Raw genomic sequence first — 23,194 nt, 5'->3', positions numbered from 1 at the left:
CCTATCTGGAGATACAACTAAATAGTGAGAACAAACAATTGAACAAGAGCAAGAGACAAGCCTCAAAACTTTGTACACACGGAAGAACCAGCTCCAACACAACCTGCCCGCACCTGCACAACAGAAGACAAGAGGTGGGGGACAGACTGACCCTCAGATAACCAGCTGGTGGGAAAGACCCACCAAAGAAAGACCCACCAAGAACCAAAAACCAAAGACATACACAGAGCCAACAGAAACCACAGCCTAGGATCAGTAAGATCAGGACATCAAGGAGGCAAAATCTCACAGGTATTTTACCACAGAAGTGTACACCAAAAACTCAGGGGGTCAGAACAGAGCAACTTAAGAAGCAGAGGCTAACAGGAAGAATCTCACAAACAATGGGAAGACAAAGAAACAATTGCCAAATGAAAGGAAAGGGGGAAGTCTCAGAAAAAAATGCTAAATGAAAAAAGGGAAGTCCACTATCAGATTCTGAGTTCAAGGAATTGGTTATGAGGAAGCTTAATGAGCTCACACACAATTACCAAAAACTACAGTGAAACTACAATGAACTCACTGCAAACTATATCAACATGAAAAAGGAAGTAGAAACTATCAACAAAGGCCAAGAGGAAATGAAGAATATAATTTCTGAATGGAAGAACACAGTAGAAGGAATCAAAAGCAGGCTTGATGAAGCAGAGGACTGGATCAGCAAAATGGAGGACAAGGTAGAAAAAAACACCCAGAATGAACAAGAAAAGAAAAAGAGGATCAGAAAGAATGAGGAGGGGTTAAGGGAAATGCAGGAAAACATGAAACGCAATAATATCCATATAATGGGGATACCAGAAGGAGAAGAGGAAGAGCAAGGGATAGAAAACCTGTTTGAAAAAGTAATGATGGAAAAATTTCCCTAATTTGTTGAGAGAAAAAGTCACACAAATCCAGGAAACACAGAGAGTCCCAATCAAGAGGAACCCAAAGAGGCCCACTGCAAGACACATCATAATTAAAATGGCAAAATTCCAAGGCAAAGAGAGGATCTTAAAGGCAGTAAGGGAAAAAAAGGAAGTAACATACAGGAGAGCCTCGATAAGGTTAGCAACTGACTTCTCAATGGAAATGCTCCAAGCCAGAAGAGAATGGCAAAAAATATTCCAAGTGATGAGAACCAGAGGCCTGCAACCAAGACTACTTTACCCAGCACAGCTCTCAATCAAGATAGAAGGCCAAATAAGGAGTTTCCCAGACAAAAGAAGTCTAATAGAATATACCTCCACCAAACCAGCTCTGCAAGAGATGCTGAAGGGGCTGCTATAAGGAAAGGAAGGAAAAGAGAGACAGAGGGAAGAACACAGGTACAAAGAATCGGTACTGAATAAATATCTATCAATAATAACCATAAATGTAAATGGAATAAATGCTCCAATCAAAAGACATAGAACAGCTGAATGGATAAGAAAGCATGACCCACACATATGCTGCCTACAAGAGACCCACCTCAGGACAGAAGACCTACACAGACTGAAAGTGAAGGGCTGGAAACAAATATTACAAGCAAATGGACAGGAAAAAAGAAGCAGGGGTAGCAATACTCATATCAGACAAAATAGACTTCCAAAGAAGGGCCATAAAGAGAGACCCAGAAGGTCACTTCATAATACTCAAAGGAAGAATCCACCAAGAAGACATAAACATTGTATATATATATATGCACCCAACATGGAAGCACCCAAATACATAAAGAAAATCTTGGAGCACTTCAAGAAAGATATTGACAGCAACACAATTATAGTAGGGGATTTTAATACCCCACTGTCAAAGATGGGCTGATCTTCTAAACAAAATATCAACAAAGATATTGTGGCATTGAACAAGGACTTGTATGAAATGGACTTAACTGATATATATAGAGCCTTTCATCCCAAAGAAGCAAAATACACATGCTTTTCAAATGCACATGGAACATTTTCAAAGATGGACCACATGATAGGACACAAAAGAAGCCTCAACAAATTCAAGAAAATTGAAATCATTTCAAGCATTTTCGCGGACCATAAGGGACTGAAACTAGAAACAAACCTCAAGGAAAAAACCCCAAAGCACTCAAAAACATGGAGATTGAATAGCATGCTATTAAACAATGAATGGGTGAAAAATGAGATCAGAGAAGAAATCAAAAAGTTCCTGGAAACAAACAAAAATGAACTCACAACAATCCAAAACCTATGGGACACAGCAAAGGCAGTCCTGAGAGGGAAGTTTATAGCGATACAGGCCTACCTAAAAAGAATCGAAACAGCTCAAATAAACAACCTAACCATATACCTACAAGAACTCGAGGAACAACAACAAAGACAGCCCAGAGCAAGCAGAAGGAAGGAAATAACCAAGAGAAGAGCAGACTTAAATGACATAGAGACTAAAAGCACAATTCTAAGGATCAATGAATCCAGGAGCTGGTTCTTTGAAAAGAGAAACAAAATCGACAAGCCCTTAAGTAGGCTCATCAAGAAAAAAAGAGAGAGGACCCAAATAAACACAATCAGAAATGAAAGAGGAGAGACTACAATGGATACCAGCGAGATACAAAGGATTGTAAGAAATTACTATGAAGACCTGTATGCCAGAAAATTTGAAAACCTAGATGAAATGGACAAATTTCTAGAAAAATATAAGCTTTCAAAACTCAATGAGGAAGAAGCACAAAGCCGGAACAGACCAGTAACGCTTGATAAAATTTAAACAGTAATCAAAAAGATTCCGACACACAAAAGCCCTGGACCAGATGGTTTCACAGGAGAATTCTACAGAACATGTAAGGATGAGCTAACCCTCATCCTCCACAGATTATTTCAAAAAATTCAAGAAGATGGAAGACGCCCAAACTCGTTTTACGAAGCCAACATCATCTAAATCCCAAAACCAGATAAAGACATAACAAAGAAAGAAAAATTCAGGCTAATATCTTTGATGAACATAGCTGATAAAATCCTCAACAAAATATTGGCAAGCCGCATCCAGCAATACATTAAAAAGATCATACACCATGATCAAGTGGGATTCATCCCAGGGATGCAAGGATGGTACAATATTTGTAAATCAATAAACATAATACACCACATAAACAAAAGCAAAGACAAAAACCACTTGATCATATCAATAGATGGTGAAAAAGCATTTGATAAGGTACAGCACCTATTTATGATAAAAACCCTCAACTAAGGGAATAAGAGGGTGCATTCCTCAAAATAATACAGGCCATATATGAGAGACCTGCAGCCAACATCATACTCAATGGACAAAAACTTAGTTTTCCCACTAAGATCAGGAACAAGAGAAGGATGCCCTCTCTCACCACTCCTATTCAACATAGTATTGGAAGTCCTAGCCACAGCAATTGGACAAGAAAAAGAAAGAAAAGGCATCCAAACTGGAATGGAGGAAATTAAACTTTCACTGTTTGCAGATGACATGGAAAATCCTATAGACTCCACCAAAAAACTACTCGACCTAATAAATGAATTTGGCAAAACAGCTGGATACAAAGTCAATACTAAGAAATCAAAGGCATTCCTGTATACCAACGACGAAACTGCAGAAACAGAAATCAGGAAAAAAATCCCATTTGATATAGCAACTAGAAAAATCAAGTACCTAGGAATCAACCTAACCAAGGAGGTAAAAGACCTGTACTCAGAAAACTACACAACACTGAAGAAAGAAATTAAGGAAGACACAAACAAATGGAAGCATGTACCATGCTCATGGATTGGAAGAATTAACATCATCAAAATGGCCATACTACCCAAAGCCATTTATAGATTCAATGCAATCCCCATTAAAGTACCTATGAAACATTTCACAGATATAGAACAAACACTTCAAAAATTTATATGGAACCATAAATGACCCTGAATAGCTGCAGCAGTTTTGAGAAAGAATAGCAAAGTAGGGGGGATCACAATACCTGATATCAAAATGTATTACAATGCCACTGTAATCAAAACAGCCTGGTACTGGCATAAGAACAGACACATAGACCAATGGAACAGAATAGAGAGCCCAGAAATAAACCCAAGTGTGTCCAGTCAATTAATATTTGACAAAGGGGGCAGAAGCATAAAATGGAGTAAAAATAGCCTCTTCAACAAATGGAGTTGGCAGAGCTGGACAGCTATATGCAAAACACGAGACTCGAACACCAACTTACACCATATACAAAAATAAATTCAAGGTGGATAAAAGATTTAAATATAAATCATGACACTATTAAAGTCATAGTGGAGAACATAGGCAGGAAAATCTCACATATTCCATGCAGCAATATTTTCACTGATATGTCCCCTAGAGCAATGGACATGAAGGGAATAATAAACAAATGGGATCTCATCAAAATAAAAAATCTTCTGCACAGGTAAAGAAAACAGCATTAAAATGAAGAGAACCCACTGTATGGGAAAATATATTTGCCAATGATGTGTCAGAGAAGGGTTTGATCTCCATAGTATATGAAGAACTCACATGACTACACTCTAAAAAGACAAGCAACCCAATTAAAAAATGGGCAAAGGACTTGAATAGACACTTCTCCAAGGAGGTCATACAGAGGCTCCTGAGACATAAGAAAGGATGGTCAGTATTGCTAGCCATCAGAGAGATGCAAATTACAACCACAGTGAGATACCACTTCACACCAGTGAGAATGGCCATCATAGAGAAAGCAACGAACAATAAGTGCTGGCGAGGTCGTGGAGTAAAGGGAACCCTAGTGCACTTTTGGTGGGAAAGCAGATTGGTGCAATCACTGTGGAAAACAGTATGGAATTTCCTCAGAAAACTAAAAATGGAACTGCGATTTGACCCGACAATTCCACCTCTGGGATTGTATTCTAAGAACCCTGCAACACCAATCCAAAAGAACCTATGCACCCCAATGTCCATAGCAGCACAATTTCTGATAGCCAAGTGCTGGAAGCAACCCAAGTGCCCATCTGTAAATGTGTGGATCAAAAACTATGGTACATTTACACAATGGATTTCTATGCAGCAGAAGGAAAGAAGGAGCTCCTACCCTTTGCGGCAGCATGGATGGAACTGAAGAGGTTTATGCTAAGTGAAATAAGGCAGGTGGTGAAAGACAAATACCATATGATCTCACCATGAGCAGGAACCTAATCAACAAAACGAACTAGCAATCAACGTATAGCCAAAGACATTGAAATTGAGAACAGCCTGACAGTGAGCAGAGGAGAGGTGGGGGTGGATAATGGAGGAAAAGGGTGAAGGGTTTACTGAAAGAACTATAAAGGACACATGGACAATAACAAGGGGGTTTGGAAACAGAAGGAGGTGGGTAGGGCTGGTTTGGTGGGGAGGGTGGGGGGAAAAGCCCGAAAACTGTACTTGAACAACAATAAAAATATTTAAACAAAAAGAAAAAAATACAAATATACAATAACATTTGAGCGACATTCAGCTTTCCTGGTAGTTGGAGAAATGCAAATTACAATAATAAGGAAACTATTTTTATTCAAAACATTGGCAAAAAAAAGATTGGTTAGGTCAGATGAGTACCATCTAATTCTGACCGTTTCTGGGGAGGGGGCCAGATATCCTCCCAGAATTTATTAAGTATAGAATTAAGCATTTATTAAGAGAAAACATGATATTAGATACAGCAATACTCTGTAGAAATAACAGTACCAGTAATTAATGATCTGTACAGGAGGATGTCTGAAGCAATGGTTTTTCTATTATTAAATAAAAGTTGAAAACAACAGGAATTATCATATGGGAATGGTCAAATTATGGTTCATCTATATCAGGGGACATTTTGTTGTGTTAAATTTTTTTTTTTAGATAAGAATTTTTTTTTATTGTTATTCAATTACAGTTGTGTGCCTTTTCTCCCCATCCCTCCACCCCACCCCAGGTGAACCCACCTCCCTCCCCCACCTCCACCCTCCCCCTTGGTTTTGTTAAAATTTTTTTAAAAAAGAACCTTTTTTTCTAAAATCAAACAGTGTGTGTTTAATAGTATAAAATTTAGAAAGTACAAATAAGAAATAAGGGGAAAAAATCAGAATTCCAGGTCTGGAGAGGTTATCTTGGAATACATCATTTCAAATGTTTCTCAGTGTGTGTGACTGTATGTGTGGCTGTGTGTGTGTGTACTCATGCATATGTATGTATTCTTGTTTTTCCAATACTTTATTTACAAATAAAAAGGTATCACATTACACAGTATGTTGTAACCTCTTCATTCCTTCATGAAAATTTTCCACATCAATATTCATTCTGTAACTTAAACAATCCCTATGTTGGGGTATTTAAGTGCATTCCAACTTCTCATTTTATGAACAGCCTATCTCCAGGCTTGTAACCTTTGAAGACGATTTGCTCATTGCCTTCTAGAAAGTTCTGGGTGTTTCCAGAGGCATTTGAGAGCCAGAGTAGTCAGAATACTTTCCCATCATGCAAGCCTGTTACCTACCTAGATAGCACAAGGGGCTGTGGTCTTTAGAACTCGTAAGACTAGTCTTATCCTGCCCCTGAGTCACGCAGATCAACTGAGACTCTGTTCCAGAAATCCCTCCTCCGTGTCCCTCCGCTCGCCCCCTTCCCTCATTCCCGCCCCTCCCCACGCACTGGCCCCCCTCCCCCCACGCTTTCCCGCGCAGCGTTCTGGCCTATAGCAAACGCCAAGAATTAATTAGGGGCGGGGATCCAGGAGCGGCTGTCAGGAGGTCGCCATATTTCTGTACGGCGCAGAGGACGCCGGGCAAACCGTGGGTCTGGAGAGGTGCTAACAGGGCGGGGCCGCGGCTCAGCTTTGCTGGCCTCACCCCTCCCGCCTGGGACAGGTGGCTGGAGCGCGCCCCGCCCCCGCCAGCTGAGGGTGGGAGTCGGGGGGCCGGCCCGGGACGGCCGCGGCCAGCTGCGGGTGGGAGAGAGTGAGCTCCAGCCCAGGACGGCCCGGCCCGGCTAGTAGTCCGGAGACAGAAACCGAGTATCGTGGCGGCCAAAAAAATGCTTCTGTACCGAAGGGCCCCTGCGGGCCCTGGCGCGCCAAGCAGCGGGCTGGCCCGGCCGGGCAGCGGCCCTCAGGCGTTCGGCATCCGTCTGAGCACGGTAGGCAGGGACCCCAGGGGGCTGACGCACGCGCGGGCCCCGGGGATGCGGGGGTTGCGCGGGGAGGGCCCGGCGGGACGAGGGCTCACGCGGGACGGGACCTTCTCTCGCCCCCAGATGAGCCCCCGCTACCTCCAGAGCAACTCCAGCAGCCACACGCGACCCTTCAGTGCCATCGCGGAGCTGCTAGGTGAGTGCCGGGGGCGGCCCGGCCGCGATTGCCCGGGGCAGTGGTGCCGACGTGGTGCCGCAGACGCGAGAGGAATGTGCGGAGCCGCGCAGGGTGGGCCGGGGCTGGAGTGGGGGCGTCGGGACTGTGCCCCTTTCCGCAGGCGGAGGAGGCGGACGGCTCTGTAACCAGGGACGAGGTTCCGCGAGTAAAGTTGAGGACACGAGGTGTGTCCAAAGAGTTAGGACCCCTGGGAGGTTTTTCTCGCTGCCTCGTGATGTCCCAGTCACTTTAGGATAGCTTAGTTAATAATCGAAAAGACATGGGGCCCCTAGGCAGCTGGGCTCCACAGGGACTGGCTACCGACTAAAGACGCCAAGCTACCAAACAGGCATTGTAGTGAACACACTAGGGTCATGAGGAAAAGTCTGGAAAACGGAGTTCTTTCACTTTGGGGACCAGAGAATCTGGGAATGATGGGACATCTCTTAAGAGATGACACGAGTGCACTTGGCTCCCTGCAACTGCGGAGGGCCGGGTACGTGGTCCGCGAGCGCCCTCACGCCGCTGGAATGAATACTGAGCACTTAACCTCTCCTCTCGTTCCATCCACGTTTGCTTTTAAAGCATTTCCAGTTGATCCCTTGAAAGCAAGTACACCAGCTTTTATAGTAGCGTGCTTAAATACTGTGTGGAAAGCGAAGAAAAGCATTCCTGGATAAAATGTAGCAGCGTACAGAGCACACTATAAATATTACAAAAATACTTAAAGGAGGAGGGAGAGATATTTATGGGACAAGGTTTGGTTTCAGAGCTCCCCAAATGAGCCCCAGTTCCTAATTAAGCAATCGCTGTGGCCATGCAGTGTGAGTTGTCTTGGGCAAGAAGTCAATGGACAGCAGGAGGAGATGGTCAGGAGAGTTATTTGGAAGGGTGACAGGGAACTTTGATGATTACTTTGACCATAAAACACAATGCTTACAACGTGAGGGGGGAAAAATGACACTGACACATTCTGAATCCTAGAGAACAGGGACTGTATCTTTAAAGTTTTGCACCATGTGTTGAGTGAAACTGCACAGTGGAAAAAGATCTATGTGCATTCAAATCAAAAAAAGAAAAAAGAGAGGAGAAAGTAACAATTGCTTAGTGGAGAATGGGAGACAAATGTGTTTTTCACTCAGCTCATCTCACAGTGAAGCTGTGCAAAGCCATCTGTATCTACTGTGTACTAAACTTTATGGGTGATTTGTAATCCTCTATGCATACGACTTATTTTAAAGCATTAACTTAAGCTAAGCCTGGCCTAAGATGTCCCACATGAGTACAAATTTTTATGAGTATTTTATATACACACACACACATGTCTACACACATATATACAAACACAGAGATTTTAAAACCAAATCGCAACTATTTGTGGTCATATTAATAACAGGGAAAAGGGAGAACAAAGTGTTAACTGGTAATCCAAAAGTTTCATTGTAGGTTTTCCTTCAATAGTTTTCTCCACCTGTGCATTAATTTTCTAGTGTATCACCCATTTGATATTTATTGAGTACTCACTGTGGGCAAGGCCACCATGGTAGGTATAAAAACGTATTCCTCTAGTAAGGGAGATAAAATAGGTACAAAACGTTTATGATTTGTGTAACAAGGAAATAAAAAGTGATGTATCAGTAAAGATATACACATTGATTGCTTTGGAAGTTGAGAGAGGGATGACTTCCAGCTTACCAGGAAGAGGAGGGTTAGGAAGAACTTTGTAAGCACGACTTTTGACCTGAGATTTGAAGGATTAGGACATGTGGATACGGGTGTGGGCAGGGGAGGGCATCGCGGGCAAAAGTAACAACTGTATGAACAAAGGCATGAAGAACACTGAGTAGTTGAGTTTAACAATTGTGTGAAGTTCAAAATTAGTCCAAACTCTAGATTCTTACAAAGTTTACAAAGAACTTTCACAAATACATTTTTAACTTTACCCTTTGAGGTAAATAGTATTATTGTTGTTGTTGTTCTCATCCCTCAGATGGGGATACAGAGGCTCAGAGCATTTAATTGATGTTTCCAAGGTTACCTGAGCTACATGTGTAGTAGATGGCAGATCCAGGTCTTTTTTACTCCAAGTACCAAGTAGAAGATGAGGTTAGAAAGGCCCAGTGGGACCAGGATGTGACTGGGAGGCTTGGATATTTGGCCTTTTAGTCTGAAGTTTTTGGAGCAGGAGAATGTCATGATGTGAGTTCTACTTCAGGAGTTAGTCTCGCAGCGGTGTGTAAGATGGATTGGCGATGAGAGAGACATGACTTTAAAAGACTGCTGAGGAGTTCATCACAATAATCCAGATAAGGGAATAAACTCTGTAAACTAAGAAGATGACAATGGGAATAGAAATAGCAAGACCTGAGAGAGCTTAGGGATGTATAGGATAAGAGAGAGGGAGAAATAAAAAAATGACTTCTGAATTTCAAACTTTTGGTCATTTGAATTCTGATACTCTGTGTGTGTGTGTGTGTGTGTGTGTATGATTAGAGGAGGAAGAATAGATTATGTCAGAAGATGATGACCTGAATTTTAGATGAGAAAAATACTTTTAGATACTTGCAAGATTTCTGTAGGGCAGCAGCTTAGCCCTGGTAATTTTGGGAATCCATGTAGGCCACCCTTCTGGGACAGGATAGGATGGGAGACTTGTGAAGCACTACCTCAAAGCCATCTCCCCAGGGGGGATAAATGGGTATGGAAGAAGACTTGACTTGGGCTGTTCAACACACAGTACAGTGCACAGATGATGTGTTACAGAATTGTATACCTGAAACCTATATATTTTTATTAACCAATGTCACCCCAATCAACTCAGTTCTTTTAAAGGATTTTATTTATTTATTTTTAGAGAGAGGGAGGGAGAGAAATACCAATGTGTGGTTGCTTCTCGTGCGCCCTCTACTGGGGACCTGGCCTGCAACTCAGGCATGTGCCCTGGCTGGGAATTGAACAGGCATCCCTGTGGTTCTCAGGCCAGCACTCAATCCACTGAGCCACATCAGCCAGAGCCAATTCAGTTTTTAAAAATAAAAAAAAAAGCCGCCTCCCCACTCACCAGTCTGTCTCTTGAGGGAGGCTGTCATGGGACAGTTTCTCATTACCTTCCAGGTTCTGATGAGGAATGAGGCTTCAGTTACAATGTTTTTTTTTTAGAAGATCAGGGAACAGATGGACCAGGTTAGGGAATAAGGTATATTGCCTGCAGTCTGGTTTTTCATGCTCTTGCCTAAGTGGTAGGTAAGGAGAGGTAAAGATACTGTCCTCCCACTAAGGGTAGAATGGGCCAGGTTAGAAGAGATGAGACTCCTTGGGGTCTGGTAGCACATGGGATTGTGTGGGCCAGATTAAGGGATAAAGACATCTCAAGATCTGCTAGTGCAGCTCTTGCCTAAGTAGTGGGTAAGAGGAGAGGAGTAGGAATTCTCTCATTGTCCTACCTGTTCATGAGGCTGGGTGGGTTGGGCCATGGGAGAAAATAGATTCCCTGGGATCTGGCAGCATAAATTTTTGGAAGATTAAGCAGCAAGAGATAGGATTGAAATCAGCCATAAGATTGGTGCTTTATTATTATTATTTCATTTGTTGAAGCCAAGTGAAAGGCCACTTAAAACTGAAAGTAAGTACAAAGCTGAATTTAACTACTGTGACTGCCTCACTGATCTCTTCCCTGCTGCTCCAACTTGACTCTGGCCTCTTGCATGCTCCCTCCTCTCCTACTCTGTCAGCTTCCAGCCAAGGAGATAAAATATCTAGCTGCTCCTGGTAGCTACCTTGTAACTCCTAAAGTGCCTCTATTGAAAACTCTTTGGTGTGTTCCTATAAAGAAGTATTTGGTAAAGTTTGGGCAAAATTTACAGTAAAGGAAAAAAAGTAAAAATGATTTTAGAAAGGGCTGCAAGCTGATTCATTGAATGCACTGCTGTGTGAACACGGAATTGGAATTGATATGTTACATGTTTGAATCATGAATATTCAAGTGTTAGAAAAAACTTCTCTATATGCAAAGTTTTTAAAGTACACATGATGTCCTGTTGGTTGACAAGTTAAAGGTATCATTCTCAATGGCCCTGGCTTTCTGCCAGCAGGAGTGACTGATAGGTCCTAAAACAATTCAAGGCCTGCTTGTCAAGAAGTTTCTTGAAACAATGTAGGCAACTTCAAAATGCTGAATCCTTCTGTCAGTGAAAAAAAAAAAAAACAACTGCTGCCTCTTATACAGAGTGAAACATGCATTTCTAATAAAGCCACTCTTGTACATCAAATTTATAATTCCTGCCAAATTTGGCCCACTTGATCTGCCACATAACACAGGGTTTTGGAGTCATTAAGTCCTTAAAGATTGACTCCATCAGACCCTTTAACCCCCTTCTGAGACTATCAGTGATGCCATACAGCTGTTATGACTCTTTCAGGGTACAATCTGTGACAGTTTTATCACTGATTTTGGCAACATCATTGTGGCCCTTGATATTAATCTGTGTCTTGTTTTATTTGGTGGACATTTCACACATCCAAGTGGTTATAACCTATACTGTTAATTGTATTGTAAAAATTGATGTTTTGAATATGTGTAATACTTCTCTTGCTTGTTAGGGATGTTCCCAGTGGAGAAATCCCACAATTTGAATAGTGGTAATGGGGCCAGTATATAGCTAGCCACATGGTATCAGTAAAGCAGTATAGGGTGCTAAGGAAAGGGAAATGGGTGGAAGGGAAGGTCTCAGTCTTGACTAAGGAATTAGTAGAGACAGGAGTGCTTAAGGAACCTATCCGACAGATGGCACGAATTGCCCTCCCACTCAGGCCACTGAGTGGTAATGAGACAGTTGCACCACATGTATCAGTGACTGACAATTGTGTAAACTGGCATCTGTGGCAAAAATATGTGGCCAGTAGACAAAAGCTCCCCCTAGAGTTGTGAACATGGTGCATGTGTTAGAATATGGTTATATTTACTGTATTTAGAGTCAAATAATTAACCTATTATGAAAAACTAACTCAGGAGGAACTGTGAAACATCCGCTCTATATTTTTTTCTACTTTAATTCTGTGTTCTCCATTTAATGAGGGTTGGACAGCCTCAACTTTAAGACTATTACAGAATACCTAGGCAGAATCACTCTTTCTAAGCAAGCTTGTTACCATCACTGGGATCTAAACAGGCAATTCAGTGTTCTGATTTTAACCTCTAACTAACTCTTTTAATGCCTCCTAGGCTATAAACATGGATGGTGATAATACCTGTGTTCTTTAATTTTCTTTTTTATTTTTAGAGGGTAAGGGAGGGAGAAAGAGAGAGACAAACATCCATGTGCAAGAAAAACATCAGTTGGTTGCTTCTCACACCCCCCCAAATGGGGACTTGGCCCACCACCCAGGCATGTACCCTGACTGGGAATCGAACTGGCAACCCTTTGGTTTGCAGGCTGATTGATGCCCAATCCATGGAGCCTCACCAGCCAGGGTACTGTGTTCTTTAACAGGGGAGGATGTAAAAAAAGTAGAAAATAAATTTTTCACAAGCAAACTGTAATGTGTGTAATATGCATCTATTTGTACCAAAATTGTGATGTATGGCGGCTTTTCTCCAGAGCCACCATTTACTGTTTGTGTTTATGAGCAGTAAAGTGGCTAAAAGACAGGAAGTAGTAAGATGAAAACAGAGCAAAATGCTTTGTATACAGAAAGAGTTATTTTTTCTCATAGACCTTGAAGATTGAAGGGAGAAAAGCACTTTGCAGATCAGGCATTAAAATCAGCTTGTAACCGCATCTGCCATCATATCTATTGTTCCCTATGTCCTAGTATATGCACTGCCATTAAGGCTTCCTGATCTCCTTCTGGGACATCCGTGTGAAGGGAATAAAGGACATTTTCTATGTCTTAGGGGCATTGAACAAGAGATTTTAATAGAATATTAGAAAAAGAGATATAATATCACAGATTTCTACATTTTGCAGATAATGCTGTAGATCCAGATGTGTCTGCCAGGACGGTCTTTATAGATGTTGAGGAGGTCAAGGACAAATTTTGTTTGACCTTTACTGATGATGGATGTGGAATGACGCCTCATAAATTACACCGAATGCTCAGGTAAAAATGTCTTCATTCTTTGTCTCTTGTCTTGAGTTCATGAACAGTAGTTAAGGCTTAATGATTTTCTTTAATATTTTACTTTCCCTTTCTTCATTCAACAAATATTTATTGAGCATCTATTATGTGCCATGGTACTGGTTCTAAAATAGACACTTTTTGCCCTCACAGAATGTACAGCCTAGCTGGCAATTCAGACAGTTAAGCAGTAATCATAATGAAAATGATAAATATAATGATAGGAAAGTATAGAATGCAATGGGACAAGTTAGCAGGGGAACCCAATCTATTCCAGGAGGTTAGGAAAAGCGTCATAGGTGAAGTGATATTTAAACTGAGATCTAGGGGTGAGTAGTAGAATTTAGCAAGGTAAAGGAATAGGGGGCAAGGGATGAGAGTTCAGGCAAAGAGAAGAGCAAGTGTAAGGATGTGAAGGCCATCACTGGTCTGAGACCTTCTCTAATTTATATTCACCTAAATTTACTCTTAGATTAGAAGCATTGGAATTGGGATGATGTTTGGATTAGAACTATGAATGTGCGTTGGTATAATCAAGCCCTGTGAAAGATAAATAGAAGACATTTATACATGCAATCTTTGAAGGTTTTGCAGTAGAATTTCAAAGTCAGGAAATTATCTTTTCCAGCTGCTGAGGCTGGTGATATAGCAATTCATCTAATTACTTGAAAAGGTTTGTAGTTGAGAATGTAAGTTTGTACTTCATTGTATTCACATGTCATTCAGTGAAAGATGAGTATTTTCTTAACTCTTTCCTTCTCTTCCTTTTTTAGCAGATGAGATTGATTGCTTTCCATGTGGCTTCCTGAGCTAGTGTGTGAAGGATGAGTAACAATGGAGGGTTTCAATGGAGGAGGGAAGGGGCTTCAAACTATCGAAATAGAAAACATTCATTTTGTTGTATTTCTCTTTGTAGGTATTCTAATTCTGTAACCCTGTTTGTAGGAAAATCCCTTTGATCCATCAAATAAATGAAATGAAACAGGCATAACTAATTATAAATTTGGTTATGTTTTACCACTCAGCAGTCTATGTACCTTGTGTACCTTCATAATTAGAAGAATGTTTGAGGACAGTGTCCAGAAGTGATACAAGAATGTGGCCAGTATGTTGGTGAACTTAGAGAGCTGGCCCTATCTTTTAACTTTTATCTCCTAAAATTAATATTTTATATTAATGTAAATACAACTTTAGATGCGATGGAACCAAAATGTGTATATGTCTAATTCTATATGTACTAGTTTTTTTCTAAATCACTTACCTTCTTACTGACTCCTTCCAGCCACACCTTATACCAGTGACGTGGGTGTCAAATAGTGGGCTCAGCAGATGTTACCACTTTCCATTTTGCCTGTTGAAGTATGTCTGGAAAGTTGGTCCTTATAGTTAGTTACAAGGCATGAGAAAGAAGGAGGATGGTTTCAAAATAATTGCAACAATTTTTGTTACAGATTCATTCAACATACTTTTACTGAACGCCTGTGTGAAAGTCACTGGAGATAAAGTGGAGTACCGAACAGACATGGTTCTTGCTCTCAAGGGGCTGACAGTTTAGTGAAAAATATAGAAAAGGATTGACTAGTACTAATACAGCTAAATAGGCTATCCCGCCTAGTGGTAACTGCCATGAAGGAAAAGTACAGGTTCTGTGAGAGAATATAATGGACGGATCTGTTCTAATTTGTGGACTCCAAGAAAGCTTCCCTGAAGAAATGATGTTTGGGTTGAAATATGGATGATATGCATGATTCATTTAAAATTTCATTTCTTTCCTGAGGAACAAAACAGAGCTAAATAGGCAGAAGCCTCTTTAGACATAGCATTTTTTTTTTTTTTTTTGGTATTATCATGCCAAATATGTCTCCCACTAATCTGAGCTGGGAAATTGTTCCTCATATTTAAAAATTAATTTTAGAGAATTTTAGTTACCCCTGGCTTATGTATAAGTGCTGTCTTTTATTTCTGATTGTATCTTAAAACAAACTTGAATCTGTTAGAAGGTCCCATTTATTTAGAAGAGATCATTTAATTCCATCGTAACTTCTACCCAAGGATTCCACTTACCACAATTTCTTTTTTTATTTATTTCTTAAAATTTGTTTATTTTTAGAGAAGGGAAGAGAGGGAGAAAAAGAGGGAGAGAAACATCAATGTGTGGTTGCCTCTCACATGCCCCCTTACTGGGGACACGGCCCGTAGCCCAGACATGTGCCCTGACTGGGAATTGAACTGGCGACCCTTTGGTTCACAGGTCCATACTCAGTCCACGGAGCTCCACTAGCCAAGGCTCTTTTTTAAATAATTGAACTTTAGATGTACCTTTGCAAATTATTGTTAAGTATGTTAATTTTTCTTTTATTGGCTTGGGGACATAGTACTTTTATATTTGGAAAAATATTAGAGGTGGTTATGCAAAATTATTAAGCCTACAGAAATTCTATTTGATTTGTAACATTTTTCATTATTTTTTTAATTGTATTTTTCATTGAATATTATTTTGTGTTAGTTTTAGTGGTTAGACAATCATATACTTTACAGTGTTCCCACCGAATCGCAGCACCCAGCATACACACTTGTTTGAATGTTATAGACTATATTTTCTATGCTGTAGTTCATACCACTGTGACTACCAATTTGTATTTCTTAATCCCTTCACCCTTTTCACTCCCCCCACCATCACTGTGTTCTCTCTTTCTATAAGTGTTTCAATTTTCTTTGTTTATTTTGTTCTTTAGATTCCAGATATAAGTGAAATCATATGGTATTTGTCTTGTTCTGACTAACTTATGTCGCTAACATAACAAAAAGGAGCATTTCTATACCTGGAAAAGGATTTTGGGGAGCAAATCCAAGAAAATCTCAGACCCTTCTCAGTACCATCCTTATTCAGGTACCATTCCACTCCTCAATGTCACTGCTCCTACTAGCTCTCTCACTATGTCCCGCCCCGTTACTAACGTCTGTTCTGGGCATGCCCGTTTGCAGCTTTTTTTTTCTTTTAAATATATTTTATTGATTATACTATTACAGTTGCCCATTTTCCCCCCTTTATTCCCCTCTGCGCTGTACTGCCCCTCTCACCTGCTTTCCCCACCTTAGTTCATGTCCATGGGTTATACATATAACTTACTTGGTTTCTACATTTCTTTTACTATTCTTTTTTTTTTAATTCTTTTTTTAAATATATTTATTGATTATGCTATTACAGTTGTCCCATTTCCCCCCCCCACTCCACTCAATCCTGCCCACCCCCTCCCTCCCACATTCCCCCCTATAGTTCATGTCCATGGGTCATACTTATAAGTTCTTTGGCTTCTACATTTCCTACACTATTTTTACCCTCCCCCTGTCTATTTTCCACCTATCATCTATGCTACTTATTCTCTGTACCTTTCCCCCCCTCTCCCCCTCCCACTCCCCTATTGACAACCCTCCATATGATCTCCATCTCTATGGTTCTGTTCCTGTTCTAGTTGTTTGCCTAGTTTGCTCTTGTTTTTGTTTTAGGTGTGGTCGTTAATAACTGTGAGTTTGCTGTCATTTTTACTGTTCCTATTTTTTATCTTCTTTTTCTTAGGTAACTCCCTTTAACATTTCATATAATAAGGGCTTGGTGATGATGAACTTCTTTAACATGACCTTATCTGAGAAGCACTTTATCTGCCCTTCCATTCTAAATGATAGCTTTGCTGGATACAGTAATCTTGGATGTAGGTCCTTGAGTTTAATCTTGGGTAATGTAATTATGATGTGCCTTGGTATGTTCCTCCTTGGGTCAGGCTTCTTTGGGACTCTCTGAGCTTCCTGGACTTCCCAGAAGTCTATTTCCTTTGCCAGATCGGGGAAGTTCTCCTTCATTATTTGTTCAAATAAGTTTTCAATTTTTTGTTCTTCCTCTTCTCCTTCTGGCATCCCTATAATTCAGATGTTGGAACGTTTCAAGATGTCCTGGGGGTTCCTAAGCCTCTCCTCATTGTTCCAAGTTCTTGTTTCTTCATTCTTTTCTGGTTGGATGTTTGTTTCTTCCTTCTGGTCCACACCATTGATTTGAGTCCCAGTTTCCTTCGCCTCACTATTGGTTCCCTGTACATTTTCCTTTGTTTCTCTTAGCATAGGCTTCATTTTTTCATCTGGTTTTCGAATAGATTCAACCAAGTCTGTGAGCATCTTGATTACCAGTGTTTTGAACTGTGCATCCGATAGGTTGGCTATCTCTTCGTCGCTTAGTTGTATTTTTTCTGGAGCTTTGAAGTGTTCTGTCATTTGGGCCATTTTTTTTTTTTTTTTTTGTCTTGGGGCGGGGTACCGCCAGTGGCTGTGCTGTGACGCTGTACGTGGGGGAGGGGCCGAGAGGGAGCAATGGCACCCGCCTCACTCTCCTCCGGATTTCAGTCTTTCACTCCGATACCCACAATCAAACTGGGCCCCTCTGGTGCAGGTTCCCCAGTGGGTGGGCCTGTGCACACTCTAGGCCCCTGTGGGTCTCTCGAAGGACCTTTCCTGTGAGGCTGGGAGTCTCTCCTGCTGCTGCCCCAACCCCCATGGGTGCTTTCAATCAGAGGTTTGAGGCTTTATTTCCCGGAGCTGGAGCCCTGGGTTGCATGGTCTGCTTCTCTCCCTGCCGTTCACCCGGTTTATCTGTGTGCGAGTGTGGGGCCCCGGGGTGCTGCCCACTGCTCTGCCTTCCCTGCTCTCCGCCACTCTGAGTCCGGCCCTCTGGGTTTATCTGTGCAAATGTGGGGCCGCAGGGTCTGCCAGTGCTGGGACTGCCTGCCCCGTTTGTCCCACACTCCGCCAGTCTCAGTCCCGCCAGGGCAACGTGAGTCCTCTCCACCCCGGTGCCCGTCTCCGCCCCTCCTACTGGTCTGGATGAATGTTTATTTTGTATTTCCTTGGTGTGGGACCCCCTTGCCGTTTGATTTTCTCTCAGTTCTGGTTGTGCGAGGAGGCGCAGTGTGTCTCCCTACACCGCCATCTTGGTTCCCCTCTTTTACTATTCTTAACCTCACCCTGTCTACTTTGTACCTGCCATTTATGCTTCTTATTCGCTGTACGTTTTACCTGTTCTCTCCCCTCCCCCACCCTACTGATAACCCTCCATGTGGTCTCCATTTCTGTGATTCTGTTCCTGTTCTAGTTATTTGCTTAGTTTGTTTTAGTCTTTGTTTTTGTTTTCAGATTCGGTTGTTGATAGTTTTGAATTTGTTGTCATTTTACGGTTCATATTTTGATCTTTTTCTGGATAAGTCCCTTTAACATTTCATATAATAAGGGCTTGGTGATGATGAACTCCTTTAACTTGACCTTATCTGGGAAGCATTTTATCTGCCCTTCCACTCTAAATTAGAGCTTTGCTGGATACAGTAATCTTGGATGTAGGTCCTTGCCTTTCATGACTTGGAATACTTCTTGCCAGCCCCTTCTTGCCTGTAAGGTTTCTTTTGAGAAATCATCTGCTAGTATTATGGGAAGTCCTTTGTAGGTAACTGTCTCCTTTTCTCTTGCTGCTTTTAAGATTCTCTCCTTATCTTTAATCTTGGTTAATGTAATTAGGATGTGCTTTGGTGTGTGCTTCCTTGGGTCCAACTTCTTTGGGATTCTATGAGCTTCCTGGACTCTCTGGAAGTCTATTTCCTTCACCAGATTGGGGAAGTTTTCCTTTATTATGTGTTCAAATAAGTTTTCAACTTCTTGCTCTTGTTGTTCTCCTTCTGGCAGCCTTTCAACTTTTACAGTTGTCCCAAAGATTCCTAAACCTCTCCTCATTTTTTTGAATTCTTGTTTCTTCTTTCTGGTCTGGTTGAATGTTTATTTCTTCCTTCTGGTCCAAACCATTGATTTGAGTTCCGGTTTCCTTCCCTTCACTGTTGGTTCCCTATACATTTTGTTTATTTATATTTTGTTTATTTCACTTTCATAAGCTTCACTTTTTCCTCTATTTTGTGAGCATACTCAACCTATTCTGTGAGCATCGTGATTACCAGTGTTTTGAAATGTGCATCTGATAGGTTGGCTATCTCTTCATCTCTTACCTGCATTTTTTCTGGAGTTTTGATCTGTTCTTTCATTTGGACCATATATTTTTGTGTTGATACACCTGTTACAATGTAAGGGATAGAGCCTTACATGTTCGCCGGGGTGGGGCAACCCACTTTGCTGCATGTTGGCGCTGTATGTGTGGGAGGGGTCCAAGAGGGAACAATGCAGCTTGTTCAGTTCTCGCCAGATTTCAGTCACCTCCCTGGCTACCCACAGTTGAATTGGGCCCTTCTGGTGATTCTCAGGTGGGTGGGTGGGTTTGCGTACATTCTAAGACCCTGTGGGTCTCTCCAACGAACTTTCCTGTGAGGCTTGAAGTTTCTCCCACTGCTGCCACCCCCACAGGTTTTTTCAGTCCGAGGTTTTGAGGTTTTATTTCCCAATGCTGGAACCCTGGATTGTACAGTCTGTCTTGCTCCACAGTTGTTCCTCCCGGTTTATCCACACACAAATGTGGGACCTCCCACCCTCCAGCCGCCGCCTTGTCGTGAGTCCTCTCTGACCCGGCTGCCTGTTTCTGCCCCTTCTACCGGTCTGGATGAATGTTTCTTCTTTTACTCCTTGGTTGTCAGACTTCCATATAGTTCAATTTTCTGGCAGTTATGGTTGTTTTTTGTTTGTAACTTTGTTGTTGTCCTTCTTTTGGTTGTGCGAGGAGGCACAGTGTGTCTACCTATGTCTCCATCTTGGCCGGAAGTTCACTGATTTGTAACATTTCTTATAATCCTTCCCACATTTCTACCTCTTCATGCTAATCTTCCTCTTTTCAGGCTAATAAAATAGTTATGTAATTGCAGCAACAGTCTCTCCCATAAATGAAGAATCTCATGAAAATCAAATTAAAAAGGATAAGCCTATCATTGACTTTCTTTAAGGTTCACAATTCTCTTTAGCTTCTACAGGTTAATGTGTGAACCAGCTAGTCTATATATTCAGCTGCCTTTTTTCAGCAAGGTGGAAAACCTCTTCTTTCAGAGGTCAAGGATTAGCCTCAGATCCATGGATTGAAGGTATTTGCAAACTCTGCTCAGAAGTGCATTTCTTAGTAGGTCCTTTCTAAAAGAACAGCCAGAGGATAGCATATGCTTAGCAGTCTTTCATTTTTTCATATTGCATGTTACATCACCAGTATATCTAGGAAACAGCAGTGCCCTCCCGTTTTTGTCCATGGATTTGCTAAGGTTTGTTTCATTGTTCAGAGTCCCAATTTAAATTCACCTCTCTATATTCTAGAATCTTGATATTTTAATAAACTCACAAGCAAGCTGCTGTCTTCCTGGATTCCACTCAAAGAGCTGGTATCCAAACCCTCTTGATGTGTAAACACTGTTGTCTCTTACACGAGGGGATAGAATAGGACTTACTGAAGAGAAACCACCTATCTAAGCCAAGCTATCTCCATGGGAAATGAGTGAACCATACTGAGCTATACAAAATTCATCCTACAATTGTATTATTTATTGTGAGGGCTTTTATTTTAGGTAATTTGATTTGTATCTGGCATCCATGCTGCAATGTTCAGTTAAGTAGAATACCTAACATGGAACTATTAAGTGCAGACTGGTGCAGCCACTGTGGAAAACAGTGTGGCATTTCCTCAGAAAACTAATAAATGGAACTGCCTTTTGACCCAGCAATTCCACTGCTGGGATTATACCCTAAGAACCCTGAAACACTAATTCAAAAGAACCTATGCACCCCAATGTTCATAGCAGCAAAATTTACAATAACTGAGTGCTGGAAGCACCCTAAGTACCCATCAGGAAATGAGTGGGTCAAAAAACTGTGGTACATTTACACAGTGGAATTCTACGCAGCAGAGAGAAAGAAGGAGCTCCTACCCTTCGCAACAACATGGATGGAACTGGAGAGCATTATGCTAAGTGAACTAAAGTAGATACTGAAAGAGAAATACCATGTGATCTCACCTATAAGTGGGACCTAATCAACAAAACAAACAAGCAAGCAAAAAATAACCAGAGGTGATGAAATAAAGAACAAATTGACAGTAACCAGAGGGGTGGGGGGAGAGGGATAATGGGGGATAATAGGGGATAATAGGTGAAGGTCCATCAAGGAGAACATGTATAAAGGACACATGGATAAAGCCAACTGGGGTAGGATCAAGGGTGGGATATGGGGATGGGTCGGGTGGAGGGGAATGGTGGGTGGGGTGAAATTGGAGACAACTGTATTTGAGCAACAATAAAGAAAAATTTTAAAAAAGAACACATAGGAAAAATTAAGTTGAACATAACAACGATATCCAGAAGCTTCCAAATTCTCTCTTCTCGTTATTTCTATCCTTTTCTATTTCTAGTTCTGTCCCTGCCCCACTACTTACTTTCTCAACCTCGTGTAGTCATTTGGTTTTCTAAAACTAAGTAACACAATCAGGGTTTATACTCACAAAGGGGAAAAAAGATGATAGATGGCAGAAAAGGCAGGAATAGCTAGGAAATTAAGAGAGTACGATATAATCTCTCTACTTTCACTACTTCCCCTTAACCACCTAATTAAAGCTTTTTGTAACATAAGAGAAGGTTTAAGTTCCAATAACCATATAGATTCATTTAATATAGTATGTTACTATTTATAAAGAGCCCTGAGTTTTAGATGTGATATTAATTCTGAGGTAAAGCTAGGTGATAGCACCTGAGAATTCTCAGAGTGACTTCTAGAGTTAGTTTAAAATTCAAGTTTGAATACTACTTTATAATATATTGTACATACAGTATATAATTCAATCCTCATAATGACTGCATCTTTTCTAGCCAATGTTTTTGTGAGAGGAATAGAAATGCCTGAACCTTGCTAACTTCTCTAAGTTTATTTCCTGGAATACTAAGGGCCATAGACAGCAGAAATGAAACATTCTTTGGGGATTTTAAAAGGTACTACTGCCCTAGAAATTACTTTTCTTTGTGGTTAGATTTACTTGTAGGATGCACAAAGCTCTTGTAACTTGTCTACTCTAGAAGGACTTAACAGTATTATTGTATAACACTTTGAAATAGAAAATTGAAAGGTAGTATTCCTTCTTAGGAAATAAACACAAGCCACAGCCTTCCAGAAGTGGAAACCAGACAAGTGAATCCTGCTCAGACGTGTAAGAGCCAAGGCCACACTGTCCAGACATGGCACACAGAGTGTCTATTTCAGTGATGTTGGAGAAGCATCTAATCTGTGATATAGGAAAACTTCCCTTAGACTGTAAACCACAAGGGCAAGGATCATATCTTTTTTATCAACAGTTTTGTCTCCAGTATTTAGCACAATGCGTGGCACATAGTAGGTACTTAGTAAATATTTACTGAATGAATGGTAGACAACATCGTAAACTTAGTCAATCTGGAGAGAAATAATCCTTAAAATTAGTTTTATTTGTGGTGAGGGAAGATATATGAGGAAGATAATCATCATTTTCTCAATTTAATATCTTTAATTTTTTGTTCTATTATTTTGTTGCATGTCTAAATGGAGTATATTTTAAAGGGAAAGGATCTGGCCCGCAGACTGAGCTGGCCATAAGGGGCTACAAAGATTGTTGGGGTGACTCAGTGAAATGCCCTTAACAGAATAAGAGAGACTATACTGCAGCTGTTTGCTGATATTCAGAGGCAGAACTACCTATTTTTATCCCTTGGCTACATTCCAATGAACTGTTCCAGCAGATGGAGCAGAGGGTAAGAATTGGAAAGGTTA

At 41.0% G+C, this 23,194-nt stretch overlaps 1 protein-coding gene across 1 annotated transcript in view; it reads left to right on the top strand.

Annotated features, from left to right (window-relative positions):
- Positions 1–6,743: 6,743 nt before the first annotated feature.
- Positions 6,744–23,194, top strand: part of MORC4 (MORC family CW-type zinc finger 4) — a 79,198-nt gene continuing 62,747 nt past the window's right edge. The window contains exons 1-3 of the mRNA XM_053917235.2: positions 6,744–7,122; positions 7,240–7,312; positions 13,300–13,432. Coding sequence (XP_053773210.1) covers positions 7,021–7,122; positions 7,240–7,312; positions 13,300–13,432 — 308 coding nt within the window. The 5' untranslated portion in view covers positions 6,744–7,020. The remainder of the gene's footprint in view (positions 7,123–7,239; positions 7,313–13,299; positions 13,433–23,194) is intronic.

The sequence above is a fragment of the Desmodus rotundus genome, chromosome X, assembly GCF_022682495.2.
Source record: "Desmodus rotundus isolate HL8 chromosome X, HLdesRot8A.1, whole genome shotgun sequence".
NCBI classification, from domain to species: domain Eukaryota; kingdom Metazoa; phylum Chordata; class Mammalia; order Chiroptera; family Phyllostomidae; genus Desmodus; species Desmodus rotundus.
The sequence above is the reverse complement of the archived record's forward strand: the minus strand, read 5'-3'. Positions and strand labels throughout refer to the sequence as shown.